Source organism: Martes martes (genome assembly GCF_963455335.1).
Source record: "Martes martes genome assembly, chromosome: 13".
NCBI classification, from domain to species: Eukaryota; Metazoa; Chordata; class Mammalia; order Carnivora; family Mustelidae; genus Martes; species Martes martes.
In genome coordinates, this window is record NC_137901.1 from 69,843,374 (window position 1) to 69,866,299 (window position 22,926).

At 53.6% G+C, this 22,926-nt stretch overlaps 2 protein-coding genes across 2 annotated transcripts in view; one reads left to right on the plus strand and one right to left on the minus strand.

Moving 5' to 3' along the window:
- Positions 1-540: 540 nt before the first annotated feature.
- On the minus strand, positions 541-9,449 carry CCDC157 (coiled-coil domain containing 157; the record flags this gene model as incomplete). Its single annotated transcript, XM_080821707.1, has 10 exons — positions 9,191-9,449; positions 6,999-7,170; positions 5,648-6,293; positions 4,877-4,954; positions 4,345-4,535; positions 2,983-3,159; positions 2,639-2,807; positions 1,393-1,532; positions 880-968; positions 541-790 (listed from the first exon to the last, which is right to left on the minus strand). The coding sequence occupies exons 1-10, from the start codon at positions 9,436-9,438 to the stop codon at positions 541-543; spliced, it is 2,160 nt and encodes a 719-aa protein (XP_080677833.1). The 5' UTR covers positions 9,439-9,449.
- Positions 9,450-15,257: 5,808 nt separating this feature from the next.
- Positions 15,258-22,926, plus strand: part of SF3A1 (splicing factor 3a subunit 1) — a 20,394-nt gene continuing 12,725 nt past the window's right edge. The window contains exons 1-2 of the mRNA XM_080821706.1: positions 15,258-15,432; positions 18,390-18,511. Coding sequence (XP_080677832.1) covers positions 15,370-15,432; positions 18,390-18,511 — 185 coding nt within the window. The 5' untranslated portion in view covers positions 15,258-15,369. The remainder of the gene's footprint in view (positions 15,433-18,389; positions 18,512-22,926) is intronic.

Genomic DNA, 22,926 nt, shown 5'->3' on the forward strand with positions numbered 1-22,926 from the left:
TTGACTCACATTCCCTGAAGGTGAATAGTTTCTTAGTAAAAAGGACAACTGACTTTCTTGGATCCTTAATGTCCCCATCCTGGGTTCAGAGCTGGGGGTAGGAGGCCCTAGAGCCGGGACCCCCTTCTCTGACTCCTTCCTCACCAGGCCTACCTTGGCAGCTGCTCTCTTTCGCTGACTTACCCCTGCCCTGACCCTACTACTCTCCATGGGTAGGGGTCGCTGAGTCTGTCACCCTTTTGTGCTTGCTCTGGGGATCAAAAGACTACCTTTCACCTGGCCCAGGTGCTAAAGCTTCTTGCTGTCCTTTGTGTGCCCTCTTTTCCCACTGTCCTGTGAGGACAGTGTGCTAGGCCTCTGCCGGCAGATGACCTACATGGCTGGGGACTCAGTGGTCCCCGCCCAGAATGGGGGAGGAAGGACTCTGCCTCTGGCTTAGCCAGTGCTGTGAGGCCAAGGGTGCTGTGGGCAGATGGCCGGGGCTTTATTACATGGAACGGGTTGCCAGCCTCCTGCCCTCCAGCCCCACCACACGGCAGGCTACGTGGGCCGCTCCTGGGGCTGGTATGCAGGGCTGGCCTGGCTCTGGCCTGGTGACAGTCTCCTCCTCAGCCTGGCCAAGGCCCGGATGGGGTTCTGAGCACAGTTGGTTGAGTGGGTCATGTCCTCCAGGGAGGACCTGCCCGGCCGACCGCAGGACTGCTGAGATGGGGATGCCCGGAGCTGGCATGGGAGGGTCCTGCCCACGCTGGCTGTCCTGCTGCTAGGCAGGTGCCGCCTGCCCAGGGGCCTGAGGGAGGACCAGATGGCAAGATCTCCCGTGAGTGAGGAGGACCAACCCACAACCGTCTTCCCCACCTCCCTCAAAGCCTTACTCACCCTGGGGAAGCATTCTGGGCCTGGGCTGGGGGCACTGTTTGATGGATTCCTTTGCTGGGAGGGGCCCAGAGCTGGTCCTGTGGGATCAGCTGCAAAGAAAGTCAAATTCAGAAAGGCCCAGGAAACCTCTCTGCACCCTTCAGCAAGGGTGTTCTTGCCATGGAGGAGAAGGGAGGGCTGAAACCCATACCCACAGCCCCTTCCCCTCAGGTGCAGGGTTTGGAAAGGCTTCCAGGGCCACCCCAGGTGCAGTTCAGTGTGGGAAGTCTGGCTTTCTGACAACGTTCCTGGTTGTCCTTAAAGGCAACAAGAGCTGGGGGCGGGGGGGGGGGGGGAATTTGGAGCTGGCAGGCACTGTACCATTCTCACGCCTGCTTGAAACGTGGAAACCACATGTGATGAGGCAGGCTTTTGGTAGGTTCCCAGAGTGGGGTCTGAAGACCTTCTGGGTCAGGGGCCTCCCCCAAGTCCCCAAGGGCCGGCCCTCTCAGGTTGGGGAGCCAGGCTGCTCACCTTCAGGCTTCCCTGACGGGCTACCTCCCGGATTTTGGACAGCATAGACTGGAGCCGCCCATTCTCCTCCTGCAGGACCTGGATGCGGATGTCGTTGGCCTGTACCTGCCTCTCCATGTCATCAGTAACATTGCCGGAGCCTGCAGGGATATACCCTCTGTTACCTCCCCCTGCCAGGGCTGCCCCTGGTGCCCAGTGGTACAGGACCTCTGAGGGCACACACACTAGCGCTAGCTGGGGTGTACCTTAGGTTGGTGGCCTGGCGAGCACAAGGGAGCCGAGCAGGGCCCACGCTATACCCACCCCTGCACCTCATCATCCTTCTCCTGAGGCCCTGTCCCAGTTTCCCACCCCCTCCCTGCTGGGAGGTGACCACAGCAAGCTGACTGGGACCTCAGGCTCACTGAAGACGCTGTAACTGGGTAAGAGAGTGAATCCCTTCCAAAGCCGCTTGTTTTCAGAGAGACAGCGAGGTGTCTCAGGCCACGCAGCCAGCTCTTGTGTATGAGTCACAGGAACTCAGCAAGCACGTTCTTTCCCACCACCGGGGAGATGGATACTTGCTTTCTGACTCTGAACCTGAGCAAGTTGTTGCCTGCTGTGGTTCTCGGTCTTGTGGCTTGTGAAAGGTCTGTTACCCATCTTATGGGGCGGATCAAAAGACAATGGAAGGGCCTGGCCCGCTGCACTCAGGACCGATGACTTAGTGTGACCAAACTAAATTACATCACTCTACCCGACAGCCCCGCAAATGGATTCATCCCCCCCCCCCCCCGGAGTGAGGGCTGAGGGCCTTAAAGGAGAACCTAGGTTGCCCGGCATCCGTTCTCTGCTGAGACGGGTACCTAGTACTCCTGGGGCATGGGGGGCATGATACTGGACACTGGACAGCTGGGGCAGTGCTCCTGGAGCTGGCCCCATGGTGTGGTTTGGGGAGATACCAGGACAGGGGACACCAGGATGTTGAACAAGGACTGGCATGTGACATGGTGAAGAGCACAGGCTACAGAGGTGGTTAGACCTGCACGTGGACTCAGCATGTGACAGTGGGCAGTCTCCTTGCCTCTGGGCTTCTGTGTCCTCATCTACAGAGTGGCTAACAAACGAAGCACCTTTGTGTCCTGGGGACTCAGTAGGGACCGCACTGCAGGCCAGGGAGCTGCAGACTCCAGTGTCTTGCCCAGGTGAGCCCTCAGCTGCCTGTCCAGGCCCCAGTATGCCCTGGTCAGCACCTCTGGGCCCCTACTTGGGATCTGGGCCTCGATGGGTCTGTGCAGGTCTGGGAAGGCCACCAGCAGCCGCTCCCGCTCCCTCAGCTCTGTGAGCTCGCGTTCCAGCTCTGATATGGTCAGCCGCAGATCCGTCGTGGCCTGCTCCAGGCCTTGCTTCTCCCGTTGCAGGCTCTGCAGCAGCTCCTGGGGCAGGGGGAGGCTCAAGCCTTATGCAACAAATGGCTCCCGACTCCCCTGGGGACAGCCCCTCTCCCCACTGATCCAGACACGGGACAGGCCTGCAGGCACTCCACTGGCTGGAGACCCCTTTTGGAGAAAAGGGAGAGCCGTCCGGCACCCTTACCCTGCCGGCTCCCACCTGCTGGGCCAGGAGCTGGCTCTGGCCCTGCTCCCTCTCGCTCTGTACGCTCTGCAGCTGCTCCTCCACCTGGGCCCGCTGGGCCTCGGCCTCGTCCAGGCTGCCCCGAAGCTCCTCACGCTCCTGGTCCAGGCTGTCCAGCTGCTGCAGCAGGGCTCGCTGTTTGGACTGCAGGGACTGAGGCAGGGTGGGCAGGCAGGGAGGCCATGAGGCCCACGGGGCAAGGCTCAGTGTGGGACAGAAGAGGCCTTGGTATCTCTGACCCGCCCCCTGTGCCCGTCTATGTACAGGGGAGGCTGTGCATGTATGTGTAGCAGAAGGGGCAGAGGGGCCAGTGGTGCACACCCCCTGGGCCCCCCACCTTGCAGACCCCTGCCACTTTGGAAAGCAATGGATTGACTATCAATCTCGTCCCCTCTTTTTTCCAGTCACAGTCTCCACTGGGGCAGGAATTCTGGGCAATACATTCTCTTTTTCTCCTTAGGTTTCCCGTGTCCCGTCAGTCCACATCACTTGGGATCTACTTTTCCTGATACCCACTGGGTGCAAACCAGGAAAAGCCAGTGCCGGTCGGCTCCGAGTCCGAGCTCTAGCTCCAGCTGGCTGTGAAGCTTTGCGTAACTGCCATAATCTCCCTGAGCCCCAATCTCCTCCTCCATAAAATAGGGACGACGAGACTGTCCACCTCCTACTGTGGTGACGAGGAATAAGAACAAGGGGGCTATAGAGGCCGAGGCCCAGCCCCTTGTCCACAGCACACATCTGATACCTGGTGACCGTGACTGTTCACAGGGAACTGAGGAAAGCACCCGCTTGGGACTGAAAGGCCTTCCTGGCCTGGGCCATAACTGCTTCAGGTGGCAGGTCACCTGCTCCCTCAGCCCTACCCTTGAGGATTCCTGCAGGGCACCAGTGCCCAGGGCACAGCTGTAACCTGGGCCTTGGCTCGCTCTTTGTCATCCCCATCCTTTCTCTGACTGATGGACTCCTCACCAGCCCCTGGCATCCAGTTCAAAGGCCATTCCTTCCCAGAAGCCATCCTGGATTCCCACAGATGTGACTGTCCCTCTGTGGACACCTACAGCACTTTCCCTGCACCTCCTAGCCATCTGGCAGCGGAGCTGTGGTGACCCAGTTGCTCATCCTCGCTGGGTGGGGAGCTCCCCCAGAGCAAGGCCTCCTTTAGCTGCATCTGTCCCTGGATTGCTGTTCCCCCAGTGCCCAGGGCCCAGGGGAAGGCTCAGACTCTTGATAAAGATCAAACAAAACCCTGGGTGTGTATGTTGGCGAGCAGGTACCCCCCCTCGCCAGTGGGGCTCTCTCTCTCTGCAGCCTACGTCGCAGACACCCCTAGATCCTCACCTCCTGGTGGCGGACCATGCTGTCAACACGGGCCTTCTCCTTGTCCAGCTCGGCGCTGGCCCAGCGGATCTGCTGGCTGGCCCCGTCCAGCCGCCCGGCCAGCAGCTGCACCTGCTCCTCCAGCTGCTGCACCTGCCTCTCCGCCTCTGCCCTGCGCTCGGCCTCCTCCTGGAACTGCCGTGCCTTCGTCTCTGTAGGATTGAGTGGGCAGGGGGAGGGGTAGAGCCGGAGAAGCCTGGGTGCAAGTCTCCACACCGTCCCTGACCCATGATGGGACCTGAGGTGGGGCGGGAGAGGTCACAGCCTGTCTCAGGGCCTCAGTGTCCCCGGCAACAAAATGCGGCTCTGAACCCTTCTGTGAAAACAGAAGGTGCTCTCTGGGTGGGAGGTGGTGGCAGCCCAACTCAATGTGGCCAGGCGGGCCCATCCCTATGGCTCCTAGAAGCCCGGGAGACAAAGACAGTACTGCTTATCTAGCGGCACCACTGAGCACAGGACATGGGGTACAGGGACACACAAGGGGGCTCCTCACCCACAGCCTGCATGGCCTCCTGTTGCTGCTTCAGCTCCCCCTCTAGGGTGGCCACCTTCGTCTTGAGGTCACTTGTTTCTATGGCAGTTGAGAGAGAGAGAGAGAGAGACTCTGATGGGCCTAGCCAGGGCCTTCAGGCCCAGTGCACCTTGCAGCGTCGTGACAGGGAGTGCTGTATGGAGGGGCTGCCTGGGCCCACAGGAGCTCTGCGGAGAGAGGCTGGGAGGCCTGGGCCCCCCTTCCTCCTGCTTCCTATGGGCCGGCTGCCAGGTCTCTACACTGCTCTGGGCCTCTGTGTCCTCCACTCAAGTGACAGGCTCAGAAAGGACAGTGATGTGCCCAAATCCCTCTGGCCTCCCAACCTCAGTGGGCCCTGGCCCGCTCCTAGTGAGTGCCATAGCTGTCTCTCTGCCTGGCGGCTTTCATGGAAGCCAGAGAGCAGCTCCCCCAGGGAGTCCCCTTTGGGGACACATGGGAGTGAATAGATGAACCCCCCGGCCCCCTTGCCCTCTGAGGGGACAACTCTGAGGCACGCGTTCCACACCACCAGCTCCAGTGCTCCCTGGGGGGGATGAAGCTCCGGCCGCCTGCAGGGTAACCAGATTGGGGAGCTGTCCGCCCTCGGGGCCTCTGACCCCACTCCCCAGCCTGGGTTTCTTCACCCCAGTAGACGTGTCCCTGCAACCCTATTAACAGGTCTGCCTCCCGGTGAGCCTGTGCTAAGGCTGCCACTGAGCCCCGGGGCTCAGGGCCTGGCTTCCCGGCACAGACCTGTGAGCAGCTGCTGCCGGTGGCACTCCCACTCCGCCAGTTGCTGTGTGGCCTCGGCCGCCTGTCGCTGCCGCTCCCCCTGCTCCTGCTGCAGCGCCTGCTCCAGCTGGCCCACCTGCTTCTGCAGTCCGTCCTTCTGTCCCTCGGCCTCCTCCAGCTGGGCCCTGAGTGGCCCGACCAGCTGAGTGAGGGCCCCCACGTGCTTAGTGAGGCGTGTCAGGTCTTTGCTCTGCTCGGCTGCCCAGTGGCCCATGGTGGCGGCTGGCAGTGGCCTGAGGCCCATGCTGTCCCGCACCAGTTGCTGGAACTGGCCTAAGGACGAGGGCAGGTTCTGGCTCTGACACAGGCTGATGACCGCCTTGCCCACCTCCCGCAGGCTGCCTTGGACGCTGGTGCACGCATCGCAGGGCACAAGGGCTGTCTCCACCGTCTGGGAGTGAACGCTCCTGCTGTTCTTGGCAGTGCTGGCTGGACACTGCGGGGAGCCTCTGACGTGGAGGCTGTCTGGCTCTTGGCAGGTCTGCGGCAAGCCTGGCGTTGGGGAGGGGGGCTTGAGGAACTTGGCAGTCACAAGCTCAGGGGTCCTGGCTGGCTCGCCCTTGGCTGTGGGCTTGGAGGTGAGGTTCTCCCCTTGGTTTACTCTTTTCTGTGGTCAGGAAAAGAAAGGGAAAGCAGATGGGGGAGACAGGCCCAGGAGGGGATCAGTTCCCTGGTGAGTATTCTGTACAGACTCTCCTGATGCTCAGACCCTTAGATGTTAGATATCTGACACCAATGTGAGTGAGAGAGAGAACCTTCTTTCTTCACTGCCTCAACTTACCAAGCCCAAGCCAACTCTCTGTTGCTTCCCCTACACCCCAGGCTCTGTGCAGTTCTGTGCACGGGACAAGGAGTGTAACAGTGAAGCCACAGCTGCTGGTTCTGGGGATCTTGCCCAGTGGACTTGCTTGTTCTCGTGTCACCATAGCTGCTCTCAGTTTTCCGTTCCTCCCCGTTATGGTGATGGTGATCCTTCTCACAGGGATTTGTGAAAATTACAGGAGAAGCCATAACAAATGGGGCAAACATTAACAGTATCACCCAACAATGCCCTGAGATGGAGAGACTTATTATTCCCACTGTACAGATGAACAAACTGAGGCTCAGGGTAGGCTCAGCACAAACAGCAGACCCTGGAAGCCCAGACATGACCCCCTGAGGCCTGCCTCTGGAGGAAACACTGTCTCCTTTGGGCGGTGTGAACCCAGACAGTGACACGGTCTCCTTCGGGCATGTGGGTGGTATGCCCACACGGTGTGCCAGGAGGCTGGGACTGGGGCAGGGTAGACAGGTGTGAGGGTGACTAACCCACCTGAGGGGCTGCCTGCTGGTAGATCATGCCCAGCCTCAGCAGGCTGTTCCAGAAGCGACGCACCGTGAGCCCCACAGACATGCAGGGCCCCACAGCCCGGGTAGCGGGCACTGTCTGCTCTGAACCGAGGTTCTCCAAGTAGCTCGTGCAGCTCTGAAGCAGCAGCAGGAGCCTGTGGGCAGAGACGACAGGGTCAGCTAGGGTAGAGCCTGGTGCCAGCATGCCTGGCACCCCACAACTAGCAGCCTCTGGCTCTGGGAACCTCGAGGGTCTTAGAATGTGCTCTTCTGGACCAGCTTCAAACCCAATCCAAGGGGCCACTTCCTCCAGGAAGCCCTCCCTGAGGGCTGAACTTGGGGGCCTTTTCTGGGCCTCCTGGCTATCAGCACTTCAGCCTGGCTATTCCCCACCACACAGGGATGCTCTGGCAGACTGAGTCTCACTTCAGTTGTACTGCACGTGCTCCGAGAGTGCTGGGTAGGTGGCTGCCTTACGTCACGTGGCTCAGAGCCTTCGCCTTACAGAGGACAGAGCTGAGACCCTGTGAGTAGAAGGGCCTGGCGAGCACACAGGCCAGGGGCACCCTGCAGCCTCCGGATTCTAGTCAGGGTCTTCTCCTGCAGGGCAAGCTGCTTCTGTGACATCGGGGACATGAAGATAGCTAGGGGTCTATCCTAACTTCAGTGCTCAAAATTAGAGTCGGGCTGCTCTAAGGAAGACAGGCATTAGAAGGACAAGTTTGAATTTGTATGAAAACCAAGCTACTTTAAAGGAAGAGGTCTTGTATTTACAAAACATACCGGGCAGGTAAGTGACCTTGCCTTGTTCTGGGTGCAGAGGGGTCATCCTAAACCCAAGGGGGTCTTGGGCAGGCAAAACCTTGCAGGAGGCGACACCAACTGCCTTCAGGCCCTGCCCCTCTCTGAGCTGAGGTGTCTTCCTCTGTGAATGGGGACAACTGTGCCTGGCACAGTGCTGGGCAGCACTGGGGGTGGGGTAGGGTGGGAAAACGCCTGGAAAGAAGTCAGAGCATGGCCTTGACAGAGGGGTGGGGAAAACATGTCAGCAACAGCTTTACAGGGGCGTGGCGAGACTGGGCCTTGATGGATGAGCCGGGCTTGGCCAGACCAGGAAGGGGTGTGCAGGGGGTTCCTAGAAGATGGCATAGCATAACATAGGTAAAAGCACGGGAGGAGGAAGGTATTTTCAGGGCACCTGGTTGGCTCAGTCGCTTGGGCGTCTGCCTTTGGCTCAGGTCATGATCCCAGGGGTCCTGGGATGGAGCCTCCCCATCCTCTCCACCCCACCCCCACCCCCCACCCCCCATGTCTGGCTTCCTGCTCAGGGAGGAGCCTGCCTCTCCCTCAGGTCCTCCCTGCCCCTCCCCCACTCATGCGTGCTCTCTCAAATAAATAAATAAAATCTTTAAAAAAAAAAGGAGAAGGAAGTGTGTTCTGTGCTTATACATGTTTAGCCTCTCACGGGTTCCAAAGAATACTCTCATCCTGAGGGTGCCTCCAGAACTCTAAGCGGTAACCCTAGCTTCTTTGTCCCCAGGCAAGTCATCCCCAAACTATTCTTGCCTGTCAGGCCCCTGTGACCTCAGTCCATGTACGGTTTTGGTCACAGGGAGCCAGGTGGTGGTCCCCAGGAAGTGGAAGGCTGATGGCCATGTTAAGTTTAACGAGAGCATTGAAGTGGAGGGGCTACGGGGCAATCTTCCCAACAGGGCCAGAATCTGGAAAAACACGTCCTGTATCTGACCTTGTGACCCACACTGAGAATGGCATAGCTCTCAAGAAACCAGGACAAAGGGCCTAGGATGGAAACTCTGAGCAGCAGCTGTGGTGTCCCCAATGCACAGAAGCCCTAAGGAGGTGGCTGACAGAAGCTGAAGAGGTGGCCCTCGGAGCTGTACAGCTGCAGGGAGCAAGAGGGGGGCCCATAGCTCCCCGAAGGTGGACAGGATGGGAAAGCACAGTACATGACAGAAGCTGAGATCGCTGTGAGGGCCTTGAGCTGGCCAGCCTCCTGACAGGCACTCAGTTAAAGGTGATTATTGTTATTGATGTGATCCCTGCTGGTGGTGGAGGGGGCAAGGGGTGGCGGGGGGGGGATCCTGAGGCTGGTTTACTGGTTTAAGGGGCAGATGTCAGCACCCCGAGATCACCAGGCTTGGTCAAGGCCCTCACCTGTCGATGACCAGCTCCAGCAGAACAGCATGGGACAGCTGCGTGAACTCGGGGTCGCCCGGCACGTGGTCATAATGCTCTAACAGGGCCACCATGTCCAGGTCGCAGGCCACGCGGTCAGGGAACTTCCAGGAGGGGAAACGCACAGGTCCAGCACGAGAGAACACGTCCACGATGGCGCCCTGCAGGTCGGTAAGGTCCTTACGCAGACTGTCCATGCAGGACTGGCTGCCCAGCAGATGGGCCATCCTCGTGGCTCCTGGGGTGAGCAGAGAGGATCCCCCGTTAGCAAGAGCCATGTGGCTGCTGCTGGAGGAAACTTCCGAAAATCCTCCTCTGCCCAGTGTGTCCTAGGCCAAAAGCCCCACCTAGAGCCTGGGGAAAAGTCTTTCCCGGGCCCAGGCCATGGGCCCTTTAATACCTGGGCAGTAGAGAGACCTCCCCAGAATCCCACTTGTCCACCCTGCCCCACGTCCACGCTGCCAAGTCCTGGCTCCATAAGTCCGTCCAGGGCCTATGTGTGCCAGACCCCTGCTAAAGGCTGGGCAGACAGAGCTATGAATAAGTAGTAGCCCCAGTCCTTCTCTCCCTGAGCGAACACATAGGCAACTGACAGCTAAGAGAGTTGTAGCTACAGCATGACAGGAAGTGCTGGATCCTACCCAGCCACCGTTATCTCCCACCTGGACCACCGCAGCTGTCTCTGGCAGGGCCACAGGGCTGCCCCCTCCAATGACACACTTCAGCTCTAGAGATCTGGGCCAAACCTGATCAGATCGGGTCACACTGGCCAACGCCCCCTCAGAATTCCTAAGGGAGAAAGGCCACCCCTGGCCGCAGTCCTCCCCACAGTCCTCTCTGGTCCCGGTACCATCAGCCCATACTCTGTATTTCAGCCACAGTCAGCTCCATCAGCAGCTCAGGTGCAGGCACTCATTTCTGAACCTGGGCCCATCTGTGCACTCTGTCTGAATCATGCTTTCCCCAACCAATTCCCATCATCAGCCTAAATACCCCCATCCTTTGGGCTTCCTGGATATCACCTCCTCCAAGAAGCCTTCCCTGAGCACTCTCCAGGTTGGGCGAGATCATCTCTCTGGGCTTCCCCCATCTGGACCCTGATCCTTCTCTGCTGGAATGGCCTCCACACTCCAGGCCAGGTCCTCAGTTCACTTTAGCCATGGTGGTGTCCCCAGTATGGCCAGCCTAAGGCCTAGCTCATGGTAGACACTCACTGGCAAGTGAATGCTGAGTAATTGAGTAGGGAAATGAAAAGAACCCACAAAGAAAAATTTAAATACATTAACTTTGTCTTAAGGTGTAAGAGAGGAAAACCTGAAAATTTGTCACTCTGGTGACAGGGGGCCCATTATATGTGAATGCAGAGAGTTCCAGTCCTGCCCTTTCCTGGCTGTGTGGCCTCAGGCAAGTCACTGTACCCCTATGAACCCTAGCTGCCTCAGCTGTAAGATGGGGACACCATCTCCAGCCAGGCTGAGCGGTTGTGAGGTCATTAACAGTATCCACGAGTAAAGCGCTTGGTGCATGGCAAGACCCCGATAATAGTGCTCGAGCAATAGTGACCATTAGTCTGGTGATTACTGTTATTAGCAGTAACAACAGCAAACACCATCCTTGTCTGGAGCCACTGCCTGCCTTCTGCATGTCCCCTCTTCCCCCTGCAGCCCACATGGAGTGCTTCTCATCCATCTCTGGAGTCCGTGGACCTCTGAAGCCAGTGATTTGGATGAATGGCCCCTGGTCCTTGACTCAGAAGGTGGAAAAGCATGACACTGTCCTGATACCTCCAGTGGCTCATCATAGGCCTTGCCAGTGTGACCCTCTTCTCTCTGTTCAGAGCTGGGCTGCCTTGGTCTCTCCCCACCCTATAGCAGGGTCTCTTGTTCTCTGTGGCTTTCTCAGCTGCAGAAAGTGCTTCCTTGTACCACAGCTCCTCCCTGCAGTGGCGGGGGGTGGGAGGGTGCTGCTTGGGCAGTATTTAGGCCATGGTTGGTCTCCCTGAGCCTCAGCAAGTCCAGGCCTGGTGGAAGAATCTCTCTTCCTCCAACCTACTTCCAGCCCAACCGCAATCAGCTCCGAAAATGGCGCCCCCACTATGTGCAACTGGGCACTTCCTCGGATTCCCTTCTCTACCCCCTATCCAAGCACCTAGGGCTGCCAGTCCCGGGCCCAGACCACACTGAGAACCCACCACTGTATTCGTCGTGCTGTTCCATGCTCCATCTTCTCCCCAGACCACTGCCACAGGCTCCCGGAGGGGTCACCCTCATCCCTCTGTCCAGCACCACCTCATCCATTTGTATATGGCCAGAGTGATCATTTAAAAGGCAACTCATCCCCCTGGTTTGGGCCCTTGAATGGCTTTCCATAGTATAAACACTGGAACACTTCCCTGGGCTCTGGCTCTGGGTGGTCTGTTCCCACCCCAGCATCTTATCACACAGAGTGTGCCTTTTCCTCCCCACACTTCTTTCAGACAACACAGCTCCTGCAGGTCCCCAGGCCAGGTGAGTTCACCTGTCACCCCTCTGAGCATTCTGTTCTTTTCCTTCCCAGCACTCGCCACACTGGCACTGAATTATTATTTGAGTAATTATTTGCAGTTGGCAATCTGTCTCCTTGCAAGCGCATGGACTGTCTTTTGAGTTCACTGTGGTATGATCTGGCCATCTGGGCCAAAGGACTTGAGGGCCAGCTGCTGCCCACAGGTCCTGGGACACTCAAAGGCACCAAGGGGTGATTCCTGAAGACTGAGCCGGCCTCTCAGGCCTCCCAGAGGACTGGGCCCTGTCCTCACCTCTGCAAAGGTACCTGCCTGTAAGGCTGGATGTCTGGCCTGTGGCCTCTGCGACTCAGGTCAGAGGCTCACCCAGGTGCCTGGTTTCCTGTCTCCAGTGCGGGGCTGGCCCCGAGTAGCTCTTCAGTCCCTGAGAAGGGATGAAGGCAAGAGTGAGTGAGTGTGCTCTCAGGGAAGTTTCCTGGTGGGGCAGGGAGGAGGCTGTCCCATAAGGAGAGGGCTGGAGGGATGGAATGAGGGAAAGCTCATGTAGGTTCACCTGTTTTGAGCCTGAGCACAGAGGCTGTGCTTTAATAGTGCTAAGCTCTGACCACAGGACCTACTGTGTGCTACTTCCTGAATCTGCCTCCTTTATACAGAAGAGGAACCTGAGGCTCTGGAAATTAGGGGATGAAGCCAAGGTCACTCAGAGAGCTAGGATTCTTGAGTCCAACATCTCTGCTCTGTCTTCAAGCCATGATGCTTCTAGGGCAGCACTGTCCAAAAGGAATATAATGCTAGCTGCACATGGGATTTTAAATTTTCTACTAGCCACAAAAAAGGTAAAAAGAAACAGGTAAATTCATTTTAATTATATATTTTATTTAACCTAATAAACCCCACATACTATCACTTCAACATGACATCAACGTAACACCATTAAGATTATTTTACAGTCTTGTCTACATTCAGTCTCGAAATCCAGTGTCTCTTTGACACCTGCAGCACATCTTAGTTTGGACTGGTCACCATTTTCAAATGCACCACCACATAGATGGCTGGCCACCTACTGAACAGTGGAGGTGTAGAGGGTCAGATCCTGTGTGTTCAGTAAGCAAATGGTGACTGTGTACCTTTGGCATCCTGGGCACTACGTCAAGAATAGGGACAGAGAAGGACCCGTGGAGCCCTGTCCCGAGGAGCCACCATTTCCCTCTGAGGATCTCTACTGGGGAACAGTTTCACCCCCGGGGCAATGAGTCTCCACCCTACAACACTCACAAACACACCCAGGCCCACAACCCCGCACACATACGCTGCCTCCGTGATGGACTCTTGTGAGATACTGCCACGCATGAGATTTTATATCCCCAAGGAATGAGGCAGAAACCAACGAGAATAACAGACTGAAACATTTTGGTTTTCCTTCCCGGAATGGGAGGGAGGAAAGCAAACAAGCAAGCAAGCAAGCAGTGCCGTCCTGGGAGGAGGAATATTCAGGTAGCAAAGCACCTAGGACTTGGGAACTTATCTGTGAACACACTGAAAAACACTGGCCTGTTCACCCTCAGATAATTACAGCTGCCATCTGGGGCCCTCTGAGATCCAACTCCTGTTAGATTCTGGTTCTGAGAAGCAGCCACAAATGCCAAAGCATTAGCAATATGGAAGAGGAAAACACAACTTTGAAAAATATCCAAGGTTACCTTATGTCATTTCTTCTGAACATTGGGATTTGCCATTATAAACAGGGCTTTGAGAACCACTTTGGTGTGTGGCGAGCATGTGACGTGGGCTTTCTCTGTAATTCCTGGTTCTTGAGTGGAACGGTGAGCCTGAGGCTGCCAGCCCTGCCCTGACTATTCCTGAGGTCATATGGGTGATGGCACTAATTGGGCCAATACCACCCTGAGGAAGGAGCAGCAGCTAACTCTGCCCTCTCCCCAGTTCCCTCATGCTCAAGGTGGACTTTTGAGTTGCAGAGAAGGGCAGGAGTCTTTCCTCCACTCCCATTCAACATGCAAGCCCCTTCTTTCTCTAAGTCCTAGGACTCTACCCCTCTGGTAAAGATTATGCCTACCTCCTGGTCAGTGCCCCTGCTGAGATTCAAGGTCACCACCAGGAAAACACTTTGAAAATTCTGAAACCATCTATATATCCCAGTTGTCAGCCTCTGACTCAGGACTGCTAATGCCTGGATCCCTGGGGGACAATGAAGGGACCGACTGAAGACAAAGGAATAGCTGCACTACACTAGTAGAGGAGTGAAAATGGCCTGGGTTTGGATTCTCACGCCACCAACTCTGAACTTCACTGTCCTCGTCTGTAAATAAACTGCTCTAAGAAATTAGTGATGTAGGGAAGCCTGGATGGATTAGTCAGTTAAGCTCAAGTCATGATCCCAGGATCCTGGGATGGAGTCCCCAGTCCTGGGATGGGGGTCCTGGAATGGAGTCCAGGGTCCTTGCTTAGTGGGGAGCCTGCTTTTCCCTCTGCCTGCCACTCCCCCTGCTTATACTCTCTCTCTCTCTGACAAATTAATAAAGAAAAACTTAAAAAAAAAAAAGAAATTAGTGATGTAATGCATATAGTGTTTGGCAGAAGATCTGGCCTCTGTAAATGTTCAATAAATCCTAGATATCAACATTCTACGTTATTACAACGACATAAACCAGCTATGGGGTGTGTGTGTGTGTGTGTGTGTGTGTGTGTGTGTGTGTGTAAAAGAGAAATGGGGTAAGACACTTGGGAGGGCGTCTCTTCCTATCCCGCCTCCATTTCACAGGTGAAGAAACAAACTATCTAGGCATGGGCTAAAAACCGGCCTGCAGTCCGGCGCTGGGATAGAGCAGAGAGGGAACAAGGAGGAAAGGACCTCAGGGGAGGAAATGGGAAGGGCGGGATTCGAGGTGAGCTCGGGGAAGCTAGGGAAGTGGTCAGCAAGAACGCATCTTTGGGAGTGAGGGATGGAGCTTAAAGAAGTCTTGATTCGAGACGGTCCACGGGGCTTGAGGGCGGGGCTATGGAAGGCAGAGGGTGGACCCTAGAAAAGGCAATCCTAAGGGAAAAGGGACCAGTGAGAATTAGGCCTTGGAACTTGGGAAGGGGGTTCAGAAGATGTAGGGGTGAAGCGAAAGAAGAGGAAGTTAAGGGAGAAGGGAGGCGGGACTTTGAGGAAGCAGGCTGGAAGGGAAGGGGCTCTCCAAGATGACAGGCCAATGGGATGGAGAGAGGAACCCACCTTTGGAGTAAAGAAGGGGGCCAGGGCCGTGGGGTGTGTGCGGAGAGCGTCCGGCTAGTGGTATAGAACGTCTCCCCAGTCTCCTGCGTCGCAGCCTCAGCCTTTGCCGTCTGGTCGGCTCATGGAACTGCCCGCGGCGCGCCAGCGGCTCAGGGGATCCCCCACAAATCCTAGCCGGGTGCCTCGACCGCTGCCATGGCAACGGCGTCTCGCGCAGGCGGCTCCAGGGAGGGATGCATCACGTGATGCATCACGAAGAAGGGGCGGTCCCGGAAGTGCGTCAGCCTCCCCCTCCTCCGCGACGACTCTGTCGGCCGCCGCCATCTTGGGAGCTTGTCGTGTCGTCCGTGCGGGGAGCTGCTTTGACGCAGCACCGCTCACCTTCAGCGAGGCGGACTGGCAGCCCTGAGCGTCGCAGTCATGCCGGCCGGACCCGTGCAGGCGGTGCCCCCGCCACCGCCCGCGGCCACCGAGCCCAAACAGGTACCGCGACCCCCTCACCTCGACCGGCAGCCCGATCCTTGGCCTGGGCCCTCCCCTCCGGCGCGGGCGCTCTTCACTTGTGCAGAGGAAGCGGCAGCTTACGAGGGCTTGGAGGGACTACAAGTCCCAGGAGGCAGCGCGCTTCCCTCTCCGCGCTGCCTTCTGGTAGCAAGAGAAGCGCTCTTGGAACAGTGGTTCTCAAAGTGTGGTCCGCGGACCAACAGCATCAGCATCACCTGGGAATTCATTAGAAATGCCAGACCTAAATACTAATGCATTTTAACAAGATCTCAAGGTGATTGATAAAAGTTTGAGAAGCACTGATCCAGCCCATCTATAGGTTTTCTGTGGTTACTGGGCCCACCGTCGCCGTCCCGTCCCCCCCCCCCCCCCCGCCGCCTGCCCAGCCCGCCGGTTTTTGCCCAGCCCTAGTTTCCCAGCCTCTACGGTACGTTTTTGTTAATTCCCAGCATCTGCTCTAAGCTAAACACGGTGCAAGGCTGGTGTTTAGAATGAATGAAGCATACACAGTTTAGGGAGGTCACAGTTTTAAGTGGGGAGCCATATAAGTGAACATTCTACAAATGGTTATTGTTTCGATCACCATAAATGATTCCAGTCAGCACTTAAATCAGCTCAGGGGGAAAGAGGTGTGTAAATAATTGCAGTATGTTGTGATAGGCCCTATAAGGATCAGGTTCAAAAGAAACTAATCAACATTTCTTTGATGGTGTGAAGGGGAAATTAAAGTAGGTGAAACCCACATGAGTGATAGGTGAATTGCTTTTATCTTTATTTTTTTTTTAAAGATTTTATTTATTTATTTGACAGACAGAGATCACAAGTAGGCAGAGAGGCAGGAAGAGAGAGGGAGGAGGAAGCAGGCTCCCCGCTGAGCAGAGAGCCCGATGCGGGGCTCGATCCCAGGACCCTGGGATCATGACCTGAGCCGAAGGCGGAGGCTTTAACCCACTGAGCCACCCAGGCGCCCCGGTGAATTGCTTTTAAAGGGATGAATTACTAGTTTGCCAGACAGATGATTGGAAAGGTTTACAGCATCCTTTATTCATTAAGCAAACGTTTATTGAGTACATATTGTATGGTGACCACTGCTTTGGGTTTGGAATACAGCAGAGTACATGACAGAAGAGGTCCATTTTAAGTACATCTGTATCCCTGGCATTTTCCCAGTCACTTGGGGAAAAGTGAGGTAATACCAGATAATTACAGAGACACCAGGGTAGGGATCAGCTGGTGTCTCTGGTGGAGAGTAAATTAAAAAGTGTTGTTGAAGTTTAGGATTGGGAGAGTGGTGGCAAAAGATGCATTTTGGGGGTGATTGAACTTTTCCTAGTACACAGTGGGGAGAAAGGGAAGAGTTTGAAGCTGGATAAATGACATCTGTGTTTCAGAAATTCAGGTAGGCAGGTAGTGATGAGAATATATAGGAGCACAGTTACTCAAAAGATGCTGAGGGCCTGCCCTAGATGTGTTGGGGGCGGGGGTGGGACAGACTGGAAGGGCAAACGCAAGTCACGCAATGACGTGGTGCAGGCTCTTCAGCTCAAGTGATGTGTTGGATTCCTGGTTCTGCCATTTGGGCTAGTTAAGCTTTATGTTCCTCGGTTTTGTCATCTGTAAAATGAGGGTAATGAGTATTTACATCATGGGCCTCTCATAAGGGCTGTGGAGTTAATATATTTAAAGTTTTTAGAAAGGTATATGGAACCTGCTGTGTGCTTGATAACTGTTACCATTGAATATGGAGGCCGAGGGAGGGAGAAGAGGGTCATGTTTCTGACTTGGATGACTGAGTGCGTGGTTGGCCGTTGATGAGGAAAGCGGTTTGAGAGGAAAGTGCCCCAGAGCCAGCTTGATCTAGAATTCTGTGACACGTAAGAGTGAGTTGAGCCATCAGTTTGGGTGGGATTGTTCAGTCTCGAGGTGGTAGGGGAAGTAAAGGCCATAGTTGTGAGTGCCTGAGTACAGTGTGAATGCTGTGGAGAATAGAAGTTTTGGGAACCCTAACATAGGGCAGGAGGTGAAACAGGAGCCAGGAGGGAAACTCGCTCGGGTGGAGTGGTGAGCAGGAAGGAAAGACACAGGATAACGGGGCATGGGAGTTGAGAGTTTTGTGAAGGAATGGTCGCTGGTCACATGACCAGATGCTGGCTATAGTTGGCTCTAGGCAGTCATGTTTGACTTTAGGAAGAGCACTTGAAATGGATGGGGACCAGATGGGAGGTGGGGAAGTGGGAATGGCAAGACTGCGAAAACTCAGGATATTTAGCTACCAGAGGAAGAGCGGGAGGGTGTAACAGCAGAAAAGAATACGAAGGCAGGGAACTGCTATCTTTTTTTTTTCAGATGAGAGACTGACCCTTTGTTTACTAACGGAAAGAAGCTGGTGAAGAAAGAATATTGGAATTTATGGGACAGTTGATGTTGTGCATTCCAGTGGGGTTTCACAGAACATTCGAGCATTGAGTGGTGGTTAAGACTAGAATAGGTGCAGAGGGAAAGGGCATAAGGCGCTGCCAGCAGTTTCCCATCTTTATTCAGCAGTCATTAAATATTCCGTGCCAGGAACATCCCTGGGTACAGACATGGCCTTCTGGATTCTGGAAGATGGTTTCTTAGAATGTGGTCAGATCCTCTCCCCTCTCCCCCGAATCTGAATCATCTGGCCACTTGGTAAAAATCCAGGTTCCTGGTGTCACGGACTGGCTAGCTGGTGAGAGTCAAGGAGGCTGCTCTTTCCACCGGTTCCCCAGGAGAGTCCCATGCATGCACAGTGCAGTTAAGACAGCTGGTTTTCTGGAGCAGAGGGTCCTAACTTGAGGAAAGTCCCTGGGAGAGAGACCATGTTCTCAATGATTTTAGAGGAGTTTGACTAGGGATTCAGTCCCCCATATCAGGCACCTCAAGGTGTTATTTTCCTTTTCTTGTTTTCACAGCCCACAGAAGAAGAAGCTTCTTCGAAGGAGGATTCTACCCCCTCCAAGCCAGTGGTGGGAATAATTTATCCTCCTCCAGAAGTCAGGAATATCGTTGACAAGACTGCCAGCTTTGTGGCCAGGTAACATAGTTGCTTCTGCATTGTCAGCCTGGGCCTGTTAGCTCATCTAACACCACAGCATGCTGGTGAGGTGGGCCACGGTCAGGATTAGTGTCTCGGCATGGCATGGCAGTGGCAGAATGTGAATCACACCCAGCCCCAGAAGCATCAGGAACCTGTGCTTCCAAAATAGGCCTGAGGAAGTGCCTGGAAAGCTGTTTTGTCAGGGAGAGTATTTGTGTCTGTGTCTGTGTCTGAGCTGCTGGCCGGAGGAAGACATAAAAGGGGAGTTGGTCATTCTCATTATGCAAGAATTGTGCTCCTCACAGCTTCCACTGACCCTTCTGCAGGATGGAATAAAATACGAGCTCAGAGTTCTTGTGAGGCAGGAGAGAGGGAATGGGACTGAGTGCTGTCTTCGTGGATGACTTGGAAGTCAGTGCGAGTTCCTCTCATCCTTCCCTGTCATGTTTTACACACTCCTACTTCCTCAGATGGAATCCTCTTGATGGCCGCTTGACTCCAAAGGTCACCACCCCCCCCCCCCCAGTTAAAGTGTTTTTTTGGCAGCCAGCAGGCCACATGCAGCCTATAGAGCTGTTGTTTTTCCTCATGATACATATTTTTTTAAAGATGTATTTATTAGAGAGGAAGGGAGGGAGAGGGTAGGGCAGAGGGAGAGAATTTTCAGTGGGGAACCTGACGAAGGGCTTGATTCCATGACCTATTAGATCATGACCTGAGCTGAAACCAAGGGTCAAACACTCAACCAACTGAAACACCCAGTGCACCGTCACAATATGTATTTTTTAAAAACTTGAATAAGTTGCCACCATTTGAAAATGAGCTTGCACAGTAAATCTGGATTTCTGGCTTTTGTCAACAAACTGGACAACTCGTTGCATGTAAGCAGCTGCCAGCCTTGAACAGACCACTGCCCTCAGTCAGGACACATGTGCTCCAGAGGGCCATGCCTTGATCCCAAGGCAGTATCCCCATCACAGTACATTTAAATAGAGGGTTCCTTCCTTCCCAGCCTCTTAATAAAGTGAAACATAGAGGTTACTCTGAGGCCTTTTACTTGTCAGGCTCCGTGCAGATTCATAGCCTCACATTTCAAAGGCTTTGCTTAACCAGGGTATTGCATTAAATCTGCTCTGTGCTTGGGGGAACAATGTTAGGTTCAGGGCAGTAAGTGTTGTGTTTATGATAAATGTTCAATGTCTCATAGCAACGCTCATGCTTCCCTTTTCGCCCTGATAATCTTAAAAACAGAATAAATAGGAAAAGGGTGTTAGAGGAAGAATCACCACAGTCTCATTACCAGAATAGTTTCTACCAGCTGTTTTCACTTTCCTGTTTCCTTCTGGTCTTTGACGTCCTTTTTTAGACCCTTGTAATACTAGTAGATACTTTCACATCCTGCTTTTCCCCTTTGTGCTGTGTTAGAAGCATTTGCTCCTGTTGCTCCACAGTCCTCTGCTGCTGCGCCATCCTCAACGTACCATGTTGAGGTGACGGGCCTCCCTTGACTTGGCTGTCTCCTCTCTCCTCTCCTCCAAGGTTGTTTCCAGCATTTCAGTTTGGCACACAAAACTGTGGGGGAAATCTGAGCATTTTCTTTCCCTCCTAGATTGTCTTCTTAGAAGAAAATTCTGTGTGGCTCATAACTGGCTGAAAGAGCATTTTTAAAGATTTTCTTAAACATTTTGCCAAGTAGCTTTCCAATAATTTTGTGCCAGCCTCTGCTGCCACAGAAATGAGTATCCAAGTTTTCTCAAAAATAAAAACGTATGCATCCATATTTCTAGATTTATTTTTGGCTTAGGTGATTGCCTTGTAGGCATTTTTAAGTATCTGTGGACTTGCTTTTGTTTACATTGCAATGGAGGGATGGATGAGCATCATCTCACTCTGGGATAAAGGAAGCATATGGGACCATCTTTCCACTTCTGTTGGATCTCACACATTGATTGATGGAGCATTCAGTTAAAATCACTGAGTATGTTTTTCCGAAAGAAGTTTTTTTTTCTCTCTAGGTTTGGTCTTCTCTACATTCTCCTGTCAAGAAGCTGAAATGGAAATTACCCTTAAAAAGTCCCACCAGCTGCGTTGACTCAGAATCATGTCTTTTTCTGCTGAAATCTATTCCTTGTGTTAGAGAACATAATTCTAAAATTAACATTAAGTTAATTTAAAGGAACAGAATAGCTTGGAATGAACATTCCTGCCTTCTCATTTTCTTTCAGATTATTCCCAGATGTGGTGAGGTTATGGCTTAGGAGGCAGTGATGGAGGAGACAAGCAGAGCCCCCCCCCCCCCCCCCGCCCTTTTTGAGCAGCCCTTTGTCTGCCCTGGGTGTTTGCTGGGCATAATGGTCTACTTTAGCAGTACCTGAGTGTGTAGTTTGCATTATTTCAGAAGGTGGAAGGTGCTTCTTCCCCAAGCATGAGGTTCCAGTTGGACTCATGCATTGCCTAATTGATACCCATGGTGTTATTCATGCTACAGAGTGTGACCAGAACTTGCAGAGGACCTAGCCTGGGTGTTGATGAGCACCACCATGGCACAGTTTGGTACGAAGGCTAATCTGGGGCACAGCATTGCCTGTACCCTGTCTCGCCCTCCAGGTAGCAAGGCCAGGGTGTGAAAGTCTCGAGAGAGTGAAGCTGCTGTTGCCAGCAGCCCCTGGAACCATCCATCCCTTGATATGTTTAGGGCATCTTTTCAGTGCGGGGCTCTGGCTGGAGGAGTGAGGGAAGAGGCCCCACGAACATCTTTTTTTAAGATTTTATTTATTTTAGAGAGAAAGTGTGTGTGTGTGTGTGAGAGAGAGAGAATAGGAGGGGGGCGCAGAGGGAGAGGGATAGAGAGAATCTGAAGCAGACTCTGCACTGAGTGGAGAGCCAGACACAGGGCTCCATCTCACAACCCTGAGATCATGCCCTGAGCTGAAATCAGGAGTCGGACACTTAACCGACTGAACTGTCCAGGCGCCCCACCACAAACATCCAATACCCACATCATCTTTAATGTTTATGGAACAGCCCTTTCTAGCCATCATAGGAATAACAGCCCTTGCATTTCAGGCCGCTGTATGATTCAAAAAGACTTAGCCATCTCCTTAACTGATTTGATCTTCTGAGTTCTCCAGGGTAGAGAGAGAAGGTGGTAATATTAGCTGCATCTTACATATGGGAATTTGAGTCAGAGAAGTTTGGACCCCTGACTTCTGGGGGAGGGAGAGGGGCTGGTGATTGAGTTTGGTCACCAGTGACCAGTGATTTAATCAACCATTCCTGTGTGAAGTCTTCATTATAAAAACCCTAACCAGAGGGATTCAGAGAGCTTCCATGTCGGCGAACAAGAACACGTCAGAGAGGGTGCCAGGAGGCTGGTGTACCCCAGACTCTAGGGACAGAATCTCCTGTGCTCAGGACCCTACCAGACCTATCCCTATGTGACTCTTCATCTGGCCGTTCGTTTTTATTCTTTAAAATATCCTTTTATAATAATCTGGTAATCTAGTAAGGAAAAAAAAAAGAGAGAGTGGGAGGTTTGGTAACTTGGTGAGTCAGAAGTGAACTCAAAACATGTATGTGTCCATATCTTATGTCTTTTTAAGTTTATTGTGTTTTTTGAGTGAACCAGGTATTATATATGTTAGACACCTTGAAATGTTACCATTGGGACTCCTTAAAAATCAGGGTTCCCCAAATATCATGAGAGGGACTTCTTTTCTCTTTTTAATCCTGTGGTATTTATCTATTTATTTATAAAGAATTTATTTATTTGACAGGGAGAGAGAGAGCGAGAGAGAGCACAAGCAGGGGGAGCAGCAGAGGGAGAAGGAGAAGCAGGCTCCCTGCTGAGCAAGGAGGCTGATGTGGGGCTTGATCCCAGCACCCGGGTATCATGACCTGAGCCCAAGGCAGACACTTAACCACTTAACTGAGCCACCCAGGTGCCCCAGTCCCGAGGTTTTTAAAGGCATGCAAAGACCTAGGGTATATGTGGGAAACTATCTCAGTATGGGGAGAGATGGGACACCTCCCTTCTATTCTTAAGCTGTCCCCTTGTCATCTGGATGTACCGTACACAGCAGCACAGATCTGGGTCCTTGGAGAGCAGTGTTTCTTGTGTGGGCCTCACCCAGTACTAAATGAGGTGATTCTAGGTAGTACTGGGACAAAGCATTACATCAAATTGTTTACATTTAGATGTTTTTTCAACCCTTGTGGTTACCCAAAGGACAAAGTGTCAGTTTGGTGCTAGAGTAGCTTTAACACCACTGCAGCCCTCTGTCATCTCCCTTTTTAACTAAGAGAACTGGCCTTCATCTCAGCAAACTTGGAGCGTGACTTTAATGATACTACTTTATTTTCATTGTGTTTAATTTTATGTTTCCTTTTGTTAGTGTAAAGCTCTACTGACT